At 44.7% G+C, this 21520-nt stretch overlaps 1 protein-coding gene across 2 annotated transcripts in view; it reads right to left on the bottom strand.

Annotated features, from left to right (window-relative positions):
• USP13 (ubiquitin specific peptidase 13) overlaps positions 1 to 21520 on the bottom strand; it is a 119117-nt gene that overhangs the window by 47985 nt on the left and 49612 nt on the right. For both annotated transcript variants that reach the window (XM_032630784.1, XM_032630785.1), the window contains exons 7-10: positions 15646 to 15740; positions 14135 to 14322; positions 7908 to 7979; positions 7461 to 7554 (exon numbers count right to left, since the gene is read on the bottom strand). In XM_032630784.1, the coding sequence (XP_032486675.1) occupies positions 7461 to 7554; positions 7908 to 7979; positions 14135 to 14322; positions 15646 to 15740 (449 nt within the window). The remainder of the gene's footprint in view (positions 1 to 7460; positions 7555 to 7907; positions 7980 to 14134; positions 14323 to 15645; positions 15741 to 21520) is intronic.

Raw genomic sequence — 21520 nt, 5'->3', positions numbered from 1 at the left:
CATCTGAGGGCTTGGAACCTGTACATAAATGACCAGCTTACACACACACACACGAGGCTTCAGATGTGCTTCTAGGGCTAAGTGAAGACCAATTTATATTTGATGATCAGCTTAACTACCCACACATACACCTCCCGAAAGGAATGTAAAAGTTTGTAACTTTCTCCAATCACAATGCCGATGTATATCTACATGGTATCAGTCAACACACGCATGCAAAAATAATGCATTACATTTGCATAATGACTAACACTTAGTCATTCATTCAATAGAAATTTACCAAGTGTTATAAAATGTCAGACACTATTCTAGGTACCTGGATGAATATTTACGAGGTGCTAGGCATAGCTCTGAACACTTTATACATGCGTCTTACTTAAATCACCCAACTTCATGAGGTGATTACTATTATTATTTTCTCCACTTGACAGATGAGGAAACTGAGGCAAAGAGGAGTTAAGTAACTGGCCCAGGATCACACAACTAGAGAAGTCAATCGCAGCCTCTCTATCCGTCTTTCTCTTTCTCTTTCTCTTGTGTCCTAATACTGCTTGTTGCACACGTGTGCCTAGCTCTCACCTCTGATGTCCCTGAGTCCCTCTTACCAGTTGCTGAGCAGAGTAGACTGTCTGGACTCTGGGCAAGCCCTCTTCAAACCCACGCACCCCTGGGGCCAACATCACAGGCCAGGCCAGCAATGACATGTTCACTCGGGGCAGTGCAGAGACACCGCTTGGAATACACCTATTCGTGTTGTGCATTTCGGCTTAGGCATGCACATAAGCACACACTCACTGCCTGCTGCTGCTGGTGTTAATTCTAACAAGCTGTGATTGGAACCTGAGGTGGCTGCCAGTCCCCATCAAAGCAGCTGCTTGGAAAAGTTTACTAACTTGCTGAAAACAAATTCTGAAAAGCTGGTTGCTGCTCTGTGCCACCACGTGGTTGTACAGCTGGGAGGAGACGTTTCAATGGAGACCCTGGTGAAAACTCCTGAGACTCAGCCCCGCACTTGGACTGCAGCCCAGCCTCATTCATTCCCCTCCCATGCCTCTTCTCTCTCGTTGCCCATTTCAGTTGTTTTCCCTCAACTGACCTTGCTTAATCCCTGGTGCAACAGACAACCTATAGCTTGAGAATTGATGGTCACTGAGAAGTTATTTGAAAAGCTTCCTAACCGGAGAGATGCTGCCTCTCCCTCCCCACATCTCACGGCAGACCAGCTCCTGGCTCTCACAGCTGGGTTGGATTTATCTCAAACTCGGCCTCCCCACACTTAATGCCTAACCATCAGCTGACCCCTCTGTCTGCACCCACATCCCACACCTATTCTATCTCTGATTTCTGAGGGGAGCTCTCACTAATTCCCATGTTCAACTATTACTATGTTCGCTTCATGTCTGATAGAAAATCAGGCTATAAAAAAATGAACCTGAATCTAACTAAGCTTCCAGATCTAACTTCCAGCTTGTAAGAAACACAAGCTAAACAATACCTCAAGGAAGCAATCATTAGAGCAATCCTGGGGCAAATGATCCGGCTCCTTCAACAAATCAATCGCTTGCAAAAAGAGGGGGACTCTGAAAAGATGTCTTTGATACTGCAAGGGAAAATCTGTATATGGGCTGGGTATTGGCTGATACATTTTGTTGTAACACTTTAAGCAACTTTCAACATGATATTAATGTTTAAAAAAAAAAGAAGGTATTCTAGTTACAGGTGCATACTGAATATTTACAGGGGAAAAGGATGATGCTTAGATTTTGTGTCAAAATACTGCAGGGAAAGGAGAGGAAGGGAAGGAGGAGGGAAGGGAAAAATTGAGTTCAGGAGGGACTGATGAAACCAGATTGGCAGTAATGGTGACTGCTGAAGCTACATGATGGTACATAGAGACTCATTATACTTTGCTCTCTATGTGTGTGTATAGTTGCATATTTAAATACTTTTTTTAAAAAGGTCAGGCTCTAGAATAAGGCAGTTACTTCAAAGAAACCAAAAAGCCTAAATAAGAACCAAAAGGAATTCCCTGTCAGTCCAGTGGTTAAGACTTGGCGCTTTCACCGCCGTGGTTCAGGTTCAATCCCTAGTCAGGGAACTAAGATCCTGCAAGCCATATGGCACCGCCAAAATAAATAAACAAGAACCAAAGAAGTAAATCAAAGAAATAACATGTTTCCTGGTTGGCACTGGGTCAGTGTCATCACCTGAGTGTCCCCTACGGGCCCATCACCAAACAAGGCTAGAGAGATCAAACTGACCAAGAATCAGACCCGCCTTCAGGAAGCTCTCGCTCTTGCTGTGAGCTGCCCCTCGGACCCCAGAAGCAAAGGCTAGTCTTGACAACTAACTTTATAAGAGGGAGCCCCAGATAGTCTCCTAAATAGCACCCACCTAAGGAACCTGTCATAGTTATAGGGTGCTGTACTTACTTTCTCCATCAGCAACTGCAAAACAGATCAGCTAAAATTGGAGAGAGGACTACCATGTTCAGAATCTTTCCCAAATGCTCACACAGAACTTTCTGTTTAACACTGCAACCAAGAAGGCAGCCAGCCAGTGTCCACTCATATTCCTCTGAGGCTAATGCTTTAATTAATAAACAAGCAGCAAGATGAGACTTTATATCACTTTAGAGCAACGGTTGTACAGATGCTTACATTATAAGATCACAGGAATGAAAAAAAATACATGCATCTCCGCCGTCCCCAAACACAGGTGTATGTCATCTGCTGATTTAAATTTTTAACCTTAAACCATAAACCTTGGACCAGTAATTCCTAACTCACGTCCAAACCCCAAATCTCCTAAGCTAAAGGAACAGAGGGTATTCCCCCAAGCTATTTTTCGTATTTCAAAAGATGAGTTAGAAATGTTACATTTGCCCAAAGTAGGAAAATGGAGGTTAGTGAAAACAAAGTTCTTATGTTTGGAGCTAAAATTACATCATCTGGAAGTAGAGCCCTGGTTATATCATGTTGATTAAAAACTGAGACCAGCAATTCTGTGTCAAGGATTAGTTAGATGGGAAATTAAATGAACTGTCACTTAAGAAACAGTTTGGGGCTTCCCTGGTGGCGCAGTGGTTGAGAGTCCGCCTGCCGATGCAGGGGACACGGGTTCGTGCCCCGGTGTGGGAGGATCCCACATGCCGCGGAGCGGCTGGGCCCGTGAGCCATGGCCGCTGAGCCTGCGCGTCCGGAGCCTGTTGCTCCGCAGCGGGAGAGGCCACAGCAGTGAGAGGCCCGCGTACCGCAAAAAAAAAAAAAAAAAGAAACAGTTTGTTCGGAATACAGAACTGTTAATAATGTGCTATCTTCAGGAGGAGAAATAAATTATGGAGTATTCAGCATTAAATTGTGTGAAAGCACTGTCTTAGAATGCATAAAGATCAGGAATATTATTATTATTATTTTTGCGGTACGCGGGCCTCTCACTGTTGTGGTCTCTCCCGTTGCGGAGCACAGGCTCTGGACGCGCAGGCTCAGTGGCCATGGCTCACAGGCCCAGCCACTCCGCGACCTGTGGGATCTTCCTGGACCCAGGCACGAACCCGTGTCCCCTGCCTGCATCAGCAGGCGGACTCTCAACCACTGCGCCACCAGGGAAGCCCAGGAATATTATTTTTTGAAGAAGAAAAAGTGTCCTTTTATAGTGAGGAGGTTTTAGCTACTATAGATGCAATTTAATTTTAAAAATCAATTCAACAAATTTATACAGAAATGGCAGTGCCCCCAAAAAACACTGCAAATCTTTTTATAGATGAAATATGTATTAAGCATGCATACATAAAAACTAGATTTCACCTTGGTCTTTAGCAGAGCAACTTAATATCCAGAAGTATATATTTTAGAAATGACCCAAGATGTGAGTAGCCCAAGTTACTGGGCTATCTAGTAATTCCGCAAACTTTAAGCAACCCCTTTTTTTTTTTTAACTTTTTATTTTATATTGGAGTATAGTTGATTAACAATGTTGTGTTACTTTCAGGTGTAGAGCAAAGTGATTCCGTTATACATATAAATGTACCTATTCTTTTTCAAATTCTTTTCCCATTTAGGTTGTTACATAATATTGAGCAGCGTTCCCTGTGCTACACAGTAGGTCCTTGTTGGTTTTCCATATAGCAGTGTGTACATGTCAATCCCAAACTCCCAATCTATCCCTTCCCCCCAACCTTCCCCCCCATTTTGTAAATAAGTTCGTTTGTAATTTTTTTTTTTAATGTTCTGCATGTAAGCAGATTATCATACTATATTTCACTTTCTCTGTCTGACTTACTTCACTCAGTATGACAATCTCTAGGTCCATCCATGTTGCTGCAAATGGCATCATTTCATTCTTTTTAATATAAGCAGCCCCTTTTGTCATCCACCTACCAGCATCTACACATTGAGGCACTGGGAGCCTGAAACAAGTACTGGAACAATTGTTAGAGAAGCAGGACAGTGCAGTGGTCAATACCGCACACACTCAGGGCCAGACTGCCTGGTGTAAACCCCAGCTCTCCTACTCCCTGGCTTTGTAACTTTAGGTTAGGATCCTGTGAATCCATTTCTGCATCAGTGAACATACAGGAAGGGCCTGGCCTTTCGTAAGCACTGTGTAATGCTAGTTATTGGTATCTCTGGTGGTGACCCTGTAAAAAAGCATTCCTGCCACATGGCTCTGTGTTCTCTCCCCTCCACCACACATTCTTTTTTTTTTTTTTTTTTTTTAGCGGTACACGGGCCTCTCACTGTTGTGGCCTCTCCCGTTGTGGAGCACAGGCTCCGGACGCGCAGGCTCAGCGGCCATGGCTCACGGGCCCAGCCGCTCCGCGACATGTGAGATCTTCCCGGACCGGGACACGAACCCACGTCCCCTGCATCGTCAGGCGGACTCTCAACCACTGTGCCACCAGGGAAGCCCCACCACACATTCTTTCCTAATCTATCCTCTTCTTTGCTTCAGCACATCTTCTTTCATCTCTTGGAGCATTTCAGGCTCATCTACAAGATAAGACACAAACACTAGAGACCTAGCACAAGACCACCTGACCAAAGGGCTCCTGAGACCTGAAAGAAGAAAGATTCTCACAAATTGGTTTCTCTGAAACCAAATGCCAGTGAAAATCCTGATGCCTCAGAAAGTAATTCTCTCCACTGTCAAGAGGAGTGGAGATTTTACAATGAATTACTTGCCTGTTCAAGTAACAGCTTGAAACTGGCACCTCCAGGGCCACAAAGAAAATCATACGGTCAACTCAAGCTCATTCCAAATGTTAAAGGGACCCAACTGATCCTGGCATGTCGGAGCAGGGAAAGGACTTTACAAATCATCTAGATCAAGGGTCACATACCCAAATACCCAGCGTACCAGCCAGGTCACGAATCACAAAGGGACTGGGGCCAGCTGGGGACAGTGTGTCCTGTATGAAGGGAGGGCTGCTACTCAGCTCCAGCCACTGCTGTCACGGGCCTGGGACTGCCAGAGGCTCTGAGTGTTTAAAAGAAGCTGGAAAGTCAGATTCTGGGGAGGGGGGGAGGCGCAAGCAAAACACACCTGCAAGACAGATATGGTCCAAGTGCTGCCGGGTTTCACACCTTGAACCAGACAGGGCAGGGCAAGCCTCAGACCCCTGGAGATCACACAGCTACCACGCTAATCTAATGGTGGGGAGGGGACTAGGGTCCCCAGCTGTTCACAGACTCAATAAAGAATATGACTTATATAAGAACTACTTTTCTTCTAATGTAAAAGGATACTGTGATATTAAAACCAAATTTTCCTTCCAAACATTGCTAAATTGATGAGTTTTCATTTCCCATTTTCTCAAATGAGGAGATTCCAAAAGCACAACCGTCCTGTACTGTACACAGACTTTACATTAGAGAGGGGACCTTCACACTTGCACTATTCACAACCGCCAGCGAGACCAATCTTCCATTTGATGGTTGAGACTGAAAGGTTACGGGGCTTGCCCCCAGTCTCCAGATCCCTCGCAAAGGCAGGAGAGGAAGCCAGGCTCCCGAGTCCCAATTAGTCTCCGTCTCCTCCACCAGGGCAGGTAGACTCTGCCCCAAGAGTGGCCCAAGAAGTGACAGCCTGGATGCACACCCAGGATAAATGTGATCAAAAACAACATTTGGGGCCAAGTTTTTTCACCATCACCTCTTCAAAGTTCCACAGGAGCTCAGAGGTAGAAGAAGCCTGGATAACCCGATAGCCCAGACCACCTCATCTGCATCCCAACTGGGGGTCTTCCTGTCTGGCGTGGATAAGGGACTCATGGTTGCAATGCTGGATAACAATGCCACTGGAGGACTTAGGTTTGCCTGGCCATGACACTCTGATCTCCAGGCCTGGCCCTCAGAATGTCTACATCCCTCTCCACCCTCTCACAACCCACTTCCCTCTCCCCACCCCCAGACACTGCCTCTGTATGTTCCCTTCCTAGTCTCTCTTCTCCTGTTTGCTCCATTTCCCCAACTAATTGGCTTCCTGATGAAAAAGAACTTATTCCCTTTCGATTCTTGTTCTCAGTCTGCAGGCATTAGTCAAGGATGACTGACTTAAGCTGGGAGCACAGAGGTCACACACTTGAGACACAGAACTGAAAGAACTTGCCCACTAAGTCAAGACAAGGTACCCTGGAGGCAGAGCAGGGGCTGGGGAAGCGGGGCCTGCATTCCACCCAGGATGACTGCAGCTGTGGGAGGCAAGACCGCCAAATACAGCTGTGTAAGCTGCGCACTGCACAACTCCAAGGGCACCACTCCAAGAGGCCAGGCTGAGAGTGGCGCCATCTGGAGTTGCATTAACAGAGCAGCCCAGGGAGGGGTCAGTGGCCCAACCTGCAGGCACATGGAAATGGGGGTCTGGCTATTAGGAGATGAAGCACATCTTTCAATGAGTCAAGTAATAGTGACTGAATGGCCAACTGAGTTTCCTATAATGGAGTGTGCTTACAAACTCCCTGGCAGCTTAGTTAAAATAAGGACTGCCCAGCCCTCCCCAGAAATTCAGAATCCTCAGCTCTAGGGGCGGGATAGGAATATGTGTGTTGTTTTTTTAACAACCAGCCTCTTGAGAAACCCTAGCAAACAGAGTTGAGGCTTAGGAGAACACAAACACTACAAGGGCCAATACTGGGTTACCGAGGGGAAAATGTTTATATTTTTATATGTTTATTCCTTCCATTCCAGCACTACTTTATGAATAATGTTATTTCTAAAGACCATTAATGATGGCAATCACATATAATCCATGAAGCAAATGCCACCAGAAACCCCAACCCTGGCTATTCCTTACCACGATTTTTAAGAGCAGACAGATACCCTAGACCCTAAAATGAAAGAGCTATTTTGACAGCTTGCTAAATTGATGGCCACCATTCGCCAAATCATAGGAAATCCATGCTCTTGCTAAGAAGGTTCCTCTTTCCAACATTTCAGTGTGGCAAATACCCAGACACATACCTTGGGCTCCTCCTTCATCACCTGTTCAATGAGCTCGGATTTCATGGGAGGTTTTGAATACTGGCCTGAGAGAAGGCCATGTCCTAACTTAGTCCTGGACAGGAGGGAGAAACAGACAAAAAGGTTATTGCTGTTTCCCCTCAGAGATATTAAAATTACCTACAAATTTCAATAAGTACAGCTGCTTTTAGGTGGAACACTGTATCTCAATTACTCACAAATAACTTATCTGTCTGATTCTGCTTCATACTGATTCCATTTTCAACTTTTCTCAGTACTTTACAATTTTACTGATTTTTTCCTTTTTACAAAAGCAACACACGCTTATTTCAGAATACTTTTAAAAATACAGACAATAAAGAAGAGAATTGCCTTTAATTCTGCAACCCAGAGAAAACCACTATGAACACTATATCAGATACTTAAAAATTACAACAGGGCACTTACATCTGTGTGTTGAAATCTTGTGTTGGATCTAAAGGAGAGTAGTCAAATATTCTTGGAAGATTTCCTACATACCTAGAAAATGAAAAGCAACGGTCAAAACATAGGAACTGAGAGATGAACAGAACCCAAATAAGCTATCATCCTAGCTAAGACCTTCTTGCCTTTCTGTCAACACTAATTCACCCACCTGAAGAGAATTTTTTCCTGAGCTCCTACCTCTGCAGTCATATTCATGGGCCTCCCTAAAGGGTTTATGCTTCTATCAATGGGTCTCAACCCCAGGTACGAGTTAGAATCCCCTAAAGAGTTTCTAGAAAAAATACGAAAGCCAGAGCCACCCCCAGATGTTCTGATTTCACTGCCTGAGGCTGAGGCCTGGGATTTGAAATCTTTTACAAGTTCCCCAGGTGAGTCTAACATGTAGTCAGAGTCAAGGACCACTGGTTTACGCCATCTCAACTACCTTCCCCAAAACGAAAGGTAAGGTTAGGAATTGTTCTGGTGGCGTCAAAATGAACAATGACAGCAGTAACAACTACCGTTTCTGAAGTGTTTCCTAAACTGCCTGATTAAGACTTCATTACAACCATATGAGGAAGGGATTATTGTCATTACCTCATTTTGAGAGATGAGAAATCAGGGTGCAAATGCATTAGGTACCTTCCAAAATCACCCAAGAGGGAGTGATGAAGCCCAGAGTAGACCCAGGCAGCCTGGCGCCCAAGCTGTGCCCTGAACCTCGCTGCCAGATGTACCTGCCCCATCCACAGTCCCTTGTGCAGCCCACAAGCCCTCCTTCTGACCAGTTTACCTGACAGAGCAGTCTAACTGTAACCATCCATCTCTCATCTCAACACACAATCATTTCTTTTTTTTTTAATTTTCCTCCAAACGTGTCAAAAATATATTTTCCTGTATTAGTTGTTTCCAGGAGTACATATCTGTCAGTCTGTCTACAGAGCAATCTTCAAAATTAAGTAGATGAACAAACTAATATCTTTTTCATTGAACAAGCATGTTTTTCAAGAGAAAGCATATAATGAATTCATTACATTTAAATAATTATACATAGATTGGGAATTATTTTAGTTTTAATTTTTTTAACATCTTTATTGGAGTATAATTGCTTTATAACGTAGTGAATCAGCTATAGTTATACATATGTCCCCACATCCCCTCCCTCTTGCGTCTCCCTCCCACCCCTCCCTATCCCACCCCTCTAGGTGGTCACAGAGCACCAAGCTGAACTCCCTGTGCTATGTGGCTGCTTCCCACTAGCTATCTATTTTACATTTGGTAGTGTATATATGTCCATGCCACTCTCTCACTTCGTCCCAGCTTACCCTTCCCCCTCCCCGTGTCCTCAAGTCCATTCTCTACATCTGCTGCGTCTTTATTCCTGTCCTGCCCCTAGGTTTTTCAGAATCATTTTTTTTTTTTAGATTCTATATATATGTCAACACACAATCATTTCTTTCACTTCTTAAGTTCATTTCCTATTTCACACCCCCTGCTTTGTGCTGTTCACCTTTCCCTCTTGAGGCTTGGACTCTCTGAGCCTGACAGCTCTAGGAAGAAGCATCCAGAAGCAGATCCCTCTCCCTGTCCTTTCCTGCACCCTGCCCTGCCTGCTTCTCCGACCTCATTCTCACCCCTCTCTCCCAGACCACAACGCCCCAGCTATTTCCCCTTCTTGCTGCCCAGGGCACACCAAGCTCGCTCCTGCTTCAGGGTCATGCCATCCTGCTGTCTCTTTCCTGGAACGTTCTCTCTACGGATCCTTGCTCCCTTTCATGTTCCATATCACCTGAGCCTGGCTTACTTTCTTCTTGGCATGAATCACTATTTCCAACTATACAATTTATTTATGTTCTTGTTTATTATCTATCTTTCTAGAGATCACATACTAGAATATAATCTCCATGAAGGCAGAGACTTTAAATGACTGCATCTCCAGCACTAGAACAGCATCTAACACGTAAAAGGCACTCGATAAATATGTGTTGAATGAAGATATTCATATCATTTAATCACACAACCAATTTTCATAACTGACTACCTAATGACCCAACAGAACAGGCATAACTGCAGTAAAGTCTTGGCAGAGAACCATGATACGCTACAGTTAGTAATGACCTCTAATTAGATCCCTGAAATACTAGAAACTTCTAGGCACCTGCTGATTACAAACTCGGAATTTGTATCCAAGGTTATGTACCAACATAAAAATTAACAGAGCACACGTCTCTGGAATAGTCCCATTCAAATGGCTTTTGGTTGTATCACTAGAACAACAATTCCATTTAGAAATTTTCAATGGACCAAAAGCCAAATAATAGATAAACCAAACTATATTCAGAGTCAGAGGTTGCACTGAAGAATTCTTAATTAATATACAACACGATAAACATTACAAACATTAGCTCTCTTACAATCCAGTCTTTATCATATCTCAAAACCTGACAAGACAAAAAAAAATCCACTGGTAAGATGAACATTAGTGAAAAGCTTATGCTTTCCGGCAAGGTTGATGGAGAAGAATAAAGTTAAAGGGGGTAATAAATCTTTGATGTCAGAAAAGTCCATTTTGCTAGTAATTTATATTCCTTTTCTAATCAATGAGGAATATCCTCTATTACAACAAAATTAAATTAAAAGGCAGCAGTAGGGGTTTCCCTGCAGTAATTAAGAATCCACCTGCCAATGCAGGGGACAGGGGTTCAAGCCCTGGTCCAGGAAGATCCTACATGCCGCAGAGCAACTAAGCCCGTGCGCCACAACTACTGAGCCTGCGCTCTAGAGCCTGCGAGCCACAACTACTGAAGCCCTCGTGCCTAGAGCCCATGCTCTGCAACAGAGAAGCCACCACAATGAGAAGCTTATGCACCGCCAACAAAGAGTAGCTGCCATTCGCTGCAACTAGAGAAGGCCCACGCGCAGCAACGACTACCCAACGCAACCAAAATTTAAAAATAAAATTTTTAAAAGGCAGCAGTAATGCTGGATAATTTTCAAAGTATCAATACTTACATCTTCAATTTGTAATCTAGTGGTTTTCAAAGCAAAAAACAGTTTTGCTACCTGACAATCCATCTTTGTTGTCATTCAATTCATACACCAGTTTATTTAGATTTTGCTCCTCATCGGAATTATTTTGAAATGTAAACTGGGTTCAAGTGGCAGTCAGGGTATTAAGGAGTCCAGCTGATGTTCCCGAATTACACCGTGGTTGTGCGTAAGTCATTTAATCTTTCTGTGAGTCACTCTTTCTACTTACAAAATGGAGACACCAGTCCTGGACGTAACTCCACTGAGTTAGTCCCACTGGGGAAAAAGGAGTTTGAAGAGCAAGTACTTCAACCCAGTGATATTTGGTAAAAGAACCAAAAGACCAAGGACAAGTATGAAAAATAAGTTGCTCATGTTCTAATATATACAGTAAATGTTTAGGAAATAGAATACAAAATGTTAGATACTACAAAATTCTACAACCCTTGAAACGAGACCAGGTGAGAGATTCAAATCTTAATTCCAAATTATAGACATGAGGTACTTTTTTTTTTTTTTTTTTTTTGCAGTACGTGGGCCTCTCACTGTTGTGGCCTCTCCCATTGCGGAGCACAGGCTCCAGACGCACAGGCTCAGCGGCCATGGCTCACAGGCCCAGCCACTCCACGGCATGTGGGATCTTCCCAGACTGGGGCACGAACCCGTGTCCCCTGCATCGGCAGGCGGACTTTCAACCACGGCACCACCTGGGAAGCCCTGAGGTACATTTTTTCATTGAAGAAAAAATTCAGAAAGTTAATTGTTCATCAAACTTTGAAGTGTAGAAAATATTTTCAAAAACTGTAGGCTGTAAAGCACTAAAAATGTTGTTGAGCTTTTTAACAAAAGAATGTAAGTGTCTTCCATTCTAGTTTAAAAGAAATAATAATTATACAACACCTACAATAAGGACTTTCCCTCAATAGTTAAAAAAAAAAATCTTGGAGCATGAGACAGATAAGATGAAGCTACACTGTTTCCAAATCAAATGATAAAACAGGTATGAGACATGGGTAAGAATTTATAAAAATAATACAATGCATGATGCGTATCTCTGAAAAGGTTTTCGCATCTCAGAGCTTCAAACTTGCTCCTCCTTTTCTCCAAAACCCTGTCTACACTCCCCCCGCACATCAGTCAAGGTGAGTATCCCTTTGTGTGTCCCTTCTTCAAAGAGATCTTCCCTGACCACCTCCTTCCCTTTTCCTTCATGGAATTTACCATATTTTTAACCATGCAGTTGTTCTTATGATTACAGATACTCTTCAGCAAAGGATGGGGTTACAGCCCAATAAACCCATCATAAGTTGATGATATCGTCCATTGAAAATGCATTTACAATACCTAACCTATCAAACATTGAAGCTTAGTCTAGCCCACCTTAACCATGCTCAGAACACTTACATTAGCCTACAGTTGGGCAAAATCATCTAGCACAGTCTATTCGATAATAAAGTGTTGACTATCCAATCTAGTTTATTGAATACTGTACTGAAAGTGAAAAACAGAAAGGCTGTCTGGATACAGAATGGTTGTGGGCATATCAGTTGTTTACCCTCAGGGTCGCGTGCCCGCCTGAGAGCTATGGCTGCTGCCCTGCCCAGCGTCACAGGAGGGTATGTACCTCCTGTCACTATCCCAGAAAAAGAGCAAAATTCAAAATTCGAAGTACAGTTTTTACTGAACACGTATCACTTCTGCACCATCTTGAAGTCAAAAGATCTGAAGTCGAATCATCACAAGTTGGGGACGGTCTACATTTATTTAATGTCTGTTTCTCCAACTGGAGCTGGGCACCACTGAACCCCTCATACCCAGCACACTGCTAAGCAGAGCAGAACCCGCTCTTTATTGGCTGGATGGAAAAAATTAAAACCTGGCATGGAAAACCGACCATAAATTTCCAAAGCCAGCAACAGTATGAAGAGGTAAGACTTCAAATACCAAGAGAGGAAGGAAAAGGACATCTGATATACTTTTATTAACTACCTTTAAAATCATTAGCATTCAACTCCACGTGGGTTAAAAATTGCCCTGCGCTGTCCCTAGCATGCTATCTGCCCGTCATTCTGTCTTAGCACATGTGTGTCCTCTTCCATACTTGAACCAAGGTCGAATCCTACCTGCTCTGGGAAACACTAGAGATGATTTCCTAAACTGAGGCAGTGGCTGCCCGTGAGCTGCAGCTACCAGTCTCTGCGGCTCCCTGTCCTAAGCACAGTCGAAGGAAGAAAAGGGCCAGAGACACAGCCCCTCTGCCCCTCAAGCAAGGAAGGAAGCAGGCAGCCTGAACATGTACAGGTGGGAAGCACCCTAAATCAGTGCCTCCCAATTCCTTGTGGTGAAGGGCCAGCTAGTTTGTTGATTTCAACTCATATAGATGATACCTTTAAAAATACAATAAAAATAAATTATAGTTGACCCCTGAACAACACAGGAGTCAGGGGCACCAACCCTCGGCACAATCGGAATTCCACGCATAACTTTACAGTCAGCCCTTTGGATTCGCAGTTCCTCCTTATCCATGGTTTCAACCAACCGCAGATCCTGTAGTATGGTAGTACGTATTTATTGAAAAAATCCACATATAAGTGGACCCGTGCAGTTCACACCCATGTTGTTCAAGGGTCAACTGTACTGAAAAAATGAAATGCCACTTACAAAAAACGGCAACGTCAAAGGCCTACCACAATTTCTGAATGCTCACTCTCAATTTCCATACCTGTCTCGTTTCGGATCCACATCCAGCAGTCCAAGGACCAGCACCATCTACGTACCACATTTTGAGTAGCAAAAAAAGAAAAGCTTAAATCCTCTTAGAAGCTCCACTCACTCACCACTGACCAACCAGATCACTGAACCTCTCCTAGCGCATCTATAGGAAGAGATGTGGCAGTTTTGCTGTGAAGCTTAATGATTATTACTTTCTTGGCATAGAGGGTATTGGTCTAAAATTGGAAGCCATTATTAATATGACAAATCCCTGTAGGAGGTTTTTCAGTTTACAAAGCTCTTCTTATCTCACCTGATCCCCATAACACTTGACAAGTGTTCTCACCCAGCTTCATGCGGGAAGTCACAGCACAGATGGTGAAGGGCTTCCTCAGCACACACTACCTGACTGGACGTGGAGGGGATGCAGGGCAGGCTGTGCACCCTGGTCTACACGGGACACTTACGCTCTCTGGAATTCCGGGATGCTGAAGATGGCCTGCATCACAGAACTGAGATAGCAACTGTTGCCCAGGTTCTTGAGACCCGTGTATCCGGGGCCGTACATGGGCTTCAGCTTCGTCCCCGTCTCCTGGATCACCTCCCACTCGCTGATCCACGGCTTGCTATCATTGTCCTGGAGGCCGTTCTCTGTCTGGGGCAACGTCATTGAAGAAATACAACTTTAACAATGATTATCATTCAAACATCATGCCCCACCAATTATTTCCAACAGCAATAGATGTTTCTGCCGTTCTTCCCCAGTTAAACAGAGAAATAAACAACCTCATTTAAAAAGACTGACGTGGTGATAGTTACACAAGACAAATGAACTTAATGCCACAGAACTGTACACTTAAAAAATGGTTAAAACAGTAAATTTTACATTAGGTGTATCTCTCCACAATTTAAAAAAACCCCACATTTAAAAGATTTTAAAATAAAAGAGACAGAGACTGGGAGGAAAGGAGATAGGAGGAGGAAGAAGACAAATAGGAATCAAAAAAAAGAAGCAAGTAGAATAATCTCAAGGGCAGATACAATGCAACACAGCAAACAAAAAGCAAGGCAGTTGGAGAAGAAAGTGGAATAAAACCATGGGGTTCGGGAGAAGCTCGACATGGGAGGGAGGTTTAAAGAAGAGCACAGAAAACAAATTAAAAAGTGACATGAGTGGGCTTCCCTGGTGGCGCAGTGGTTGAGAGTCCGCCTGCCGATGCAGGGGACATGGGTTCGTGCCCCGGTCCGGGAGGATCCCACATGCCGTGGAGCGGCTGGGCCCGTGAGCCATGGCCGCTGAGCCTGAGCGTCCGGAGCCTGTGCTCCGCAACAGGAGAGGCCACAACCGTGAGAAGCCCACGTACCGCAAAAAAAAAAAAAAAAAAAAAGTGACATGAGTGAGAAAGAGGAGTTAGAGAGAAGAACATGAGGAGAGGGAGATGACATGGGCTAAAGCAAAACACGCACAGTTAACCAGCTCCTCATAAGGACAAATATTACACAGTCACAATACCAGCCTGAAAACACAATATGAAATGAGGCAAAGCGTTTCCATCAACAATAATCTGTTGGCTTATTCTTTCCACCCCTTTCCTGCCCCAGGAGCTCTGCTTCCCTTCCTGTAATCAATTAAAGTGATGTTGGTCACAGATTATTTTAAAGGTCATCTCCCTGTACCTTCTCCCTTTAGTGAACAAAGAGTGATTCATGCAACTCTCCATCAAAGGAGACAGGAATTTTGCAAGTAAACTCCAACTAAAACAAAATGGTACTGGATGAGGTGCCATTTTTACTATAAAATAAAAATTAAAAATCTAAGCTGATAACCAAAACAAAATACTAATTAAGTTAAAGAAGTAAATGCAAACATTAAAACCTAAAACCTAGAAAATTAAGATTTGTGTGATAGGAATTATATAAATAAACCAAACAGTTTCCCCGCAAAGTGGGAATAGAGACAAAAGGAGACCTTTCTTACCCCATGCATATGAAGCATATCAATTCCAAAATGCGCTAAGTGCTTGGCCAAATGAGGATCCAAAACAGGTTCCTCTTCTTGGAAAGAATAAACATCTAGAAGGTGAAGAGAAAATAAGCACTGAGATCTGTAATCAAGTCATTCAATAATCAACACATATTTACCGAGCTCCTACTATGCCCTGGGCTTGGGATATAGCAATAAACAAAACAAAAATCTCTGTGAGTTTCAACTGGGGGGGAAGACAGATGATAAAAAATAAGCATAATAAATAGGTATTTTTGTAAATATACCCATAATATCAATTCTTTTGACATTTCATAAAGTAATTTTAAAAAGGTTTCTGAAACAAGAAAAAAAGAACAGTGTCTAAAGTTAAAATAATTTAAAATTAGACAAATACAAATGCCTAACATGGATTGTTCTAACCCGAACCCCAGTGGCATAGATATAAGTTCTGGAGGAGGGAAGGGTGATGGAGGAAACAGCCACGCCGTCTGCCCACGCAGGGAGAACCTGTGAGGAACAGAGAACACACAGGCCCTCGGGGCTGCCGAATGGCTGGACCGCAGTGTGAGGTCCAGGACAAAACAAAATTCTGCCTGTGGAACCCTCTATAGTCTCTCTGGTAGTCCCAGACCTACCACCTCACGACCCTCCACCTCCGCCTGCCCCCTCATCCCCTCTTCCCTACTTCAGTGTTCACACCCCACAGAGCTGGTGAGGGATCTGTGAAGACTGCTGTGCTTCCCAAATGCGTCCACCCTACAGCACACAGAAGAAGATGATGATGCATTTAGCGCAGTGGGGTAACTCAGGAGGCTCCACCCGCCCCAGGACCTGAGGGATCAGCATGTTGGCCTCGTCTGTAACCCACTCACGGCACACCGGTGTTGGGAAGCTGTGTGTTTGGGGGTGGCAGGGGAGGGTTCTCTCCTCAGGACCCTCAATATCCCCCCTGACAACATAAGGCTTTAGATCGCACCTGGCTTCTTGCGGTATGATTCAAAGCAGCAGCATTACCTGGGAGCTTGTGAGAAATGCAGAATCTCGGGCCCAACCCCAAACCAACTGAATGAGAATCTGCCTTTTAACAAGATCTCCACGTGCACAGCAAAGTCTGAGAAGCACTGCCTAGCGTTTTTTGTTTTTTTTTTAAATATTTATTGATTGATTGATTGCTATGTTGGGTCTTCATTTCTGTGCGAGGGCTTTCTCTAGTTGCGGCAAGTGGGGGCCACTCTTCATCGCGGTGCGCGGGCCTCTCACTATCACGGCCTCTCTTGTTGTGGAGCACAGGCTCCAGACGCACAGGCTCAGTAATTGTGGCTCACGGGCCCAGTTGCTCCGCAGCATGTGGGATCTTCCCAGACCAGGGCTTGAACCCGTGTCCCCTGCACTGGCAGGCAGGCTCTCAACCACTGCGCCACCGGGGAAGCCCTGCCTAGCGTTTTCAAAAGCTATCCAAACTGCTGCCTTATCTGTCGTCATAGGGCAGTGCAATGCAGTAGAGGGAAACATTTTCAGGCCCATTTTGCATGTAAGGAAACGAGGGTTAGAAAAGTTAAATCATTTGCCTCAAACCCCTCACGTGGCCCAGAACCCAGGTATTCCGACTCGCGGCCCAGTCCTTTTTCCTCTGCACTAGACTATTTCCTCAGATCTCTCAGGAGACCAAGAGGCTCAGTGAAGCACCATCCTAGGCCCTTAACAGGAATGGAGAGTCAAAAACCACAATTTCTTCACTTCTAAATTTGAAAAACAAAATCTGAAAATAGATATAAAGATATTATTCTTTAGGACAGTAAAAGATAGACTGTTCAAGGAGTTTCTTGCTCTTTGGAACAATACCAGGAGTAGAACAAAAAGTAATATATATAAAAACTATGGTGACCCTCTGACCCAAACCCAGATACACAGAGACTCACTGCCACCCCAAAAAAGCCACTCTTCCTATTATTAATAGATTAAACATTGTATAGCTTTCTCTTCTATCCCTCTTCCCTTAGGGGCCCATTTTAACTTGTGAATAGCAGCCTTCATCTATATTCCTTTTTTAAATATAATTCAGGGCTCTCAAAAGGAAAAACAAAAGACAAAATCCCCAGCCCAATTAAGAAAAAATTTCCAAAAAGTTTAAATACAAAAAAAAATCTTTGAACTAATAACTTAAAACAAATACATCAACGATATTTTTAATCTATGACACATGACACCAAAATACCACTCAAATATTGGCTGGAAGGTGAAAATGACACTCCCCAGGCACTTATCTTTGGTTATTATTAACTACTGAGATAGTTTTGAAGACTTAAGACTTTAAGCCTCTAAGCCCCTAAGCCTCTAATTATCAGAGCTCCAAAAGAAAATAAGATTGCTAGAAATGCACCATTGGCATGGGTCTAGGATTTCAAAATAAGTGAAAATCACATAGAACTCTATGGTTCTTAAGCCATTAGGCTCCAGCCTAATGAGAAACTAGTGAGAAATTAACATTTCCTATTTCCAGTCATTAACTGCTCCAAAAATATGCCATGATTTGGTCAGACACAACAGTTACTTCTTACCCCAATAACAAAAACAGGTTAGTGAGTAACACACAAGAAATCTAAAAATGAACTGTGATCCTTAAACTTGGCAATCATGAAGAATTTTAAAATGACATGTAGTCATAGAAAAAAAATTTGAAATAGACTCAGGAGCTGCAAATCCTTACACATTTTTCATTGGGAAATTCACTTTATTTCCAACTTCTGCTTAGCAAAGTCAAGTCTTAGCTCAGAAACTATTGTAGCAAATAAGCATTGCCTGACAAGTATTACCCTGCTGACCCCTTCCTTGACTTAAAAGCTTGGAGCCAAGACACACAGTTAGGAAGTTCACAGAAAGATCCTCCTAGGAATAGTCCAAGCAGAGTTTCATGAGTAACTATGTTTACTTTACAAGGAAACCAGTCATTGTTCCATTTCAAGTTAAATGACAAATTAAGCCATGGAGAGCATGGAGAGACCCGCAGAAGGGAAAAGATAAAAGAAAAGGTTTACAGCATGAATAACTAATTGATGTGATAAGCATGTTAGAAAATAGTATGTGCATTAAGTTCCAAAACTAAGGAAAAGGTTAGATAATAGAGATGGAGACTAAGACTGAGACAAAGACTGAGAATCTGTAAGGAATTTACATTAAAATGGTAATCATTTCTTTTCTCTGAATGGGAAGGTTTCTTTTTGGTTTTTTGCTTTTCTTTTTTTCCAAATTTATTATATTTTGATTGAAAAGAATGTTTTATAAGTAATTGCCAAAAATTAAAATGTTTCTATATGGTGGTATACTATTAGGACTAGTGTACCACTGGTCATCCTTGTTCACCCACAGGGATTCACGCACTCATTCATTCATTTATTGATTCATTCATTGTATTCAACAAATATTTACTGAACACCAAATATATACAGATACTGAGGATTTAATATTAAATAAGACAAGCAGGGTCCCTGTCCTCACAAGTTTAACCTTTATTATTTCAAATAGTCCTATAAGAATGCTGGTTTAGTATAAAGGACCTCAACAGATGTCTTCTTGGCTATGGTTTACTCATGTGACTTTGGGCTCTCTTTCCTAAGCCCCAGAAAATGGCAGAAGTCCAAATTCTGCCCTCAGATACCCACAAAGGAAAGCAGAAGGAGAGAGAGGTAGAGGTGTACCTCAACAAGATCTGGTGTTTAGAAAGACTAAAGAAACCAGAGAAGCTGGCTTCACTGCTCTATCATCACAGCTCAAATGGGAAAACAAACAAACCCAGAACTCTTGGTCAAACACCAAGTCACAAGCCAGAGAGGAAAGGATCTCTCCACAGTATGTATGATCCATTCACCCAAACTGCATCTCTCCACCATGAGTTTATATTTGCATGCCTATAGAGCATCTGCCACAGACAGGAAAAGAACAAAAACAACAGAATGCTCCAGCAATTAATCTAGAAACCCAAACACAAAATGAATGAGGGCAGAGGTAGACAGTATAACTCCCAGGCCAGACAGAACCTAGACTGTGGTCAGGAAAGGAAAACAATTAAGAGGAAAAAGATGTCCATAAAATTGAAAAAAAGAAGAAAAAGGTAAATCAGAGGAGAAAACTTTATCCGTGTGTCTGTCTTCCTCCATCTGTTTACAACACAAATATTTACTGAGCACCTACTATGTGTGAGGGGCTATGCTAGATGAGACAGAATAGTAAACAACAAACGTGGCGCTCAGGCTCTGCCGTCCCAGGTGACCACCATTAGACGCAGCAACAGGATCTCATGAAAAGTGCCACAGTGGAGCAGCACAGAGGCACACAGAGGGGCACAAACCAGGTCAAAACTAAAATGAAGTAGTCAATGTCTTGATCCAAATCCTTGAGCTGATACCCAGGTCAGGGGTGAAGATGATCAAAGAAGAAAAATCACCTTCAGGCGGCAGTGAGGAGGGAGCCCACGGCGCAGAGGCGGAGGACCTCCGGGCTCACATCGACAAGCTGGCGGGGATCCTGCAGGAGGTGAAGCTGCAGAACAGCAGCACCGACCGCGAGCTGCAGGCCCTGAGGGACCGCATGCTTCACATGGAGAGGGTCATCCCCCTGACCCAGGATCACGAGGATGAGAATGAAGAAGCCGGTGAGGCCACGTGAGCCCAGCCCCAAGGGTCTGAGGCAGCTGAGCAGGAAGCCCCCAGTGACCGAGCACCTCCCGCGCGGCCTCCTCACCGCCCCTGTCGAGCTGGGAGCGGGTGTCGAGGCTGATGGAGGAGGACCCCGCCTTCCATCGGGGGCGCCTTCGCTGGCTCAAGCAGGAGCAGCTGCGGCTGCAGGGACTGCAGGCTCTGGGGGCCGGGGCGGGGGGCTGCGCAGACCCCCCCACCCGCTTCATGCCCCCTCGTGACTGCACGCTGCGCTTCCCCTTCAAGAGCAACCCCCAGCACCGCGAGTCCTGGCCGGGGGCGGGGGCCGGGGAGTCCCCAGCGCCACCCCTGCCCCCGAGGAGCTCACCCCCTCTCCGGCCACCCCTGCCCACAGGCCCCCAAGTCCCCGCAGGTCCCACCGTCCCCGCTGGAATTCCCTGGACAGAGGGGGCCGATCCCGGGGAGGGGGTTCTGCACAGCCCGAACCCCAGAAGTTCCAGCCCAAAAATCACATTATCCCCAGCAGCCCCAATCATACCCAGCCCAGAGGCCCCCAGGGCCCCGCTACCCCGCATACACTACGCCCCCGTGGATGAGACGGCAGCGCTCAGCCCCTGACCTCAAGGAGACTGGGGCGGCCGTGTGAGCCCCGCATCTTGGGCAGAGAGGGCCTGGCGGAGCCCCTTGCTGGGAGGAGATGCTGCTTCCCCAGAGGCCCTGGGGCAGGAGGCCCTAGAGACCAGAGAGAAGGTCCGAGTAGGTGATAGAAGATGTAGGGGCAACTGGGCCGGAGGCTGAGGGAGGAAGGAAGAGGGCACGGAGCTGCCAGGAGCAAACCAAAGTGAAGGAGAGCGACGGGAAGCTGCCTCAGCGCTGCCCCTTGCGAGGGGGGCGGGGGGGGGGGCACAAACGCTGCTAGGGTGGGTGGGGGGCTGGGGCGCCGCATAGTCGGTGTTTGACTTTCTTTTCAAGTGGGGGCAAAGGGCAGAGAACCTAGAGGGAGGTAAGGTCTCCCCCGTCCTGGCCCTGTCTGTCTGTCCGTCTGTGGTGGGTTTCTGTTTCCAGGGAGGTGTGGTGGGATCATAAGTCATTCCTCTCCCCTTTCAGGCCTCCTGCTATATTTGAGGGACCTGTCTGGTGTCTGGTTTGCCTGGGGTCCCTGAGGATGTGGGACCTTTCAATAAAGGATGGAAAACAGAAAAAAAAAAAAAATC

This window comes from Phocoena sinus, chromosome 4 (genome assembly GCF_008692025.1).
Source record: "Phocoena sinus isolate mPhoSin1 chromosome 4, mPhoSin1.pri, whole genome shotgun sequence".
NCBI lineage: Eukaryota > Metazoa > Chordata > Mammalia > Artiodactyla > Phocoenidae > Phocoena > Phocoena sinus.
Note: the sequence above shows the minus strand (reverse complement) of the source record. Positions and strands in the feature narration are given on the sequence as shown.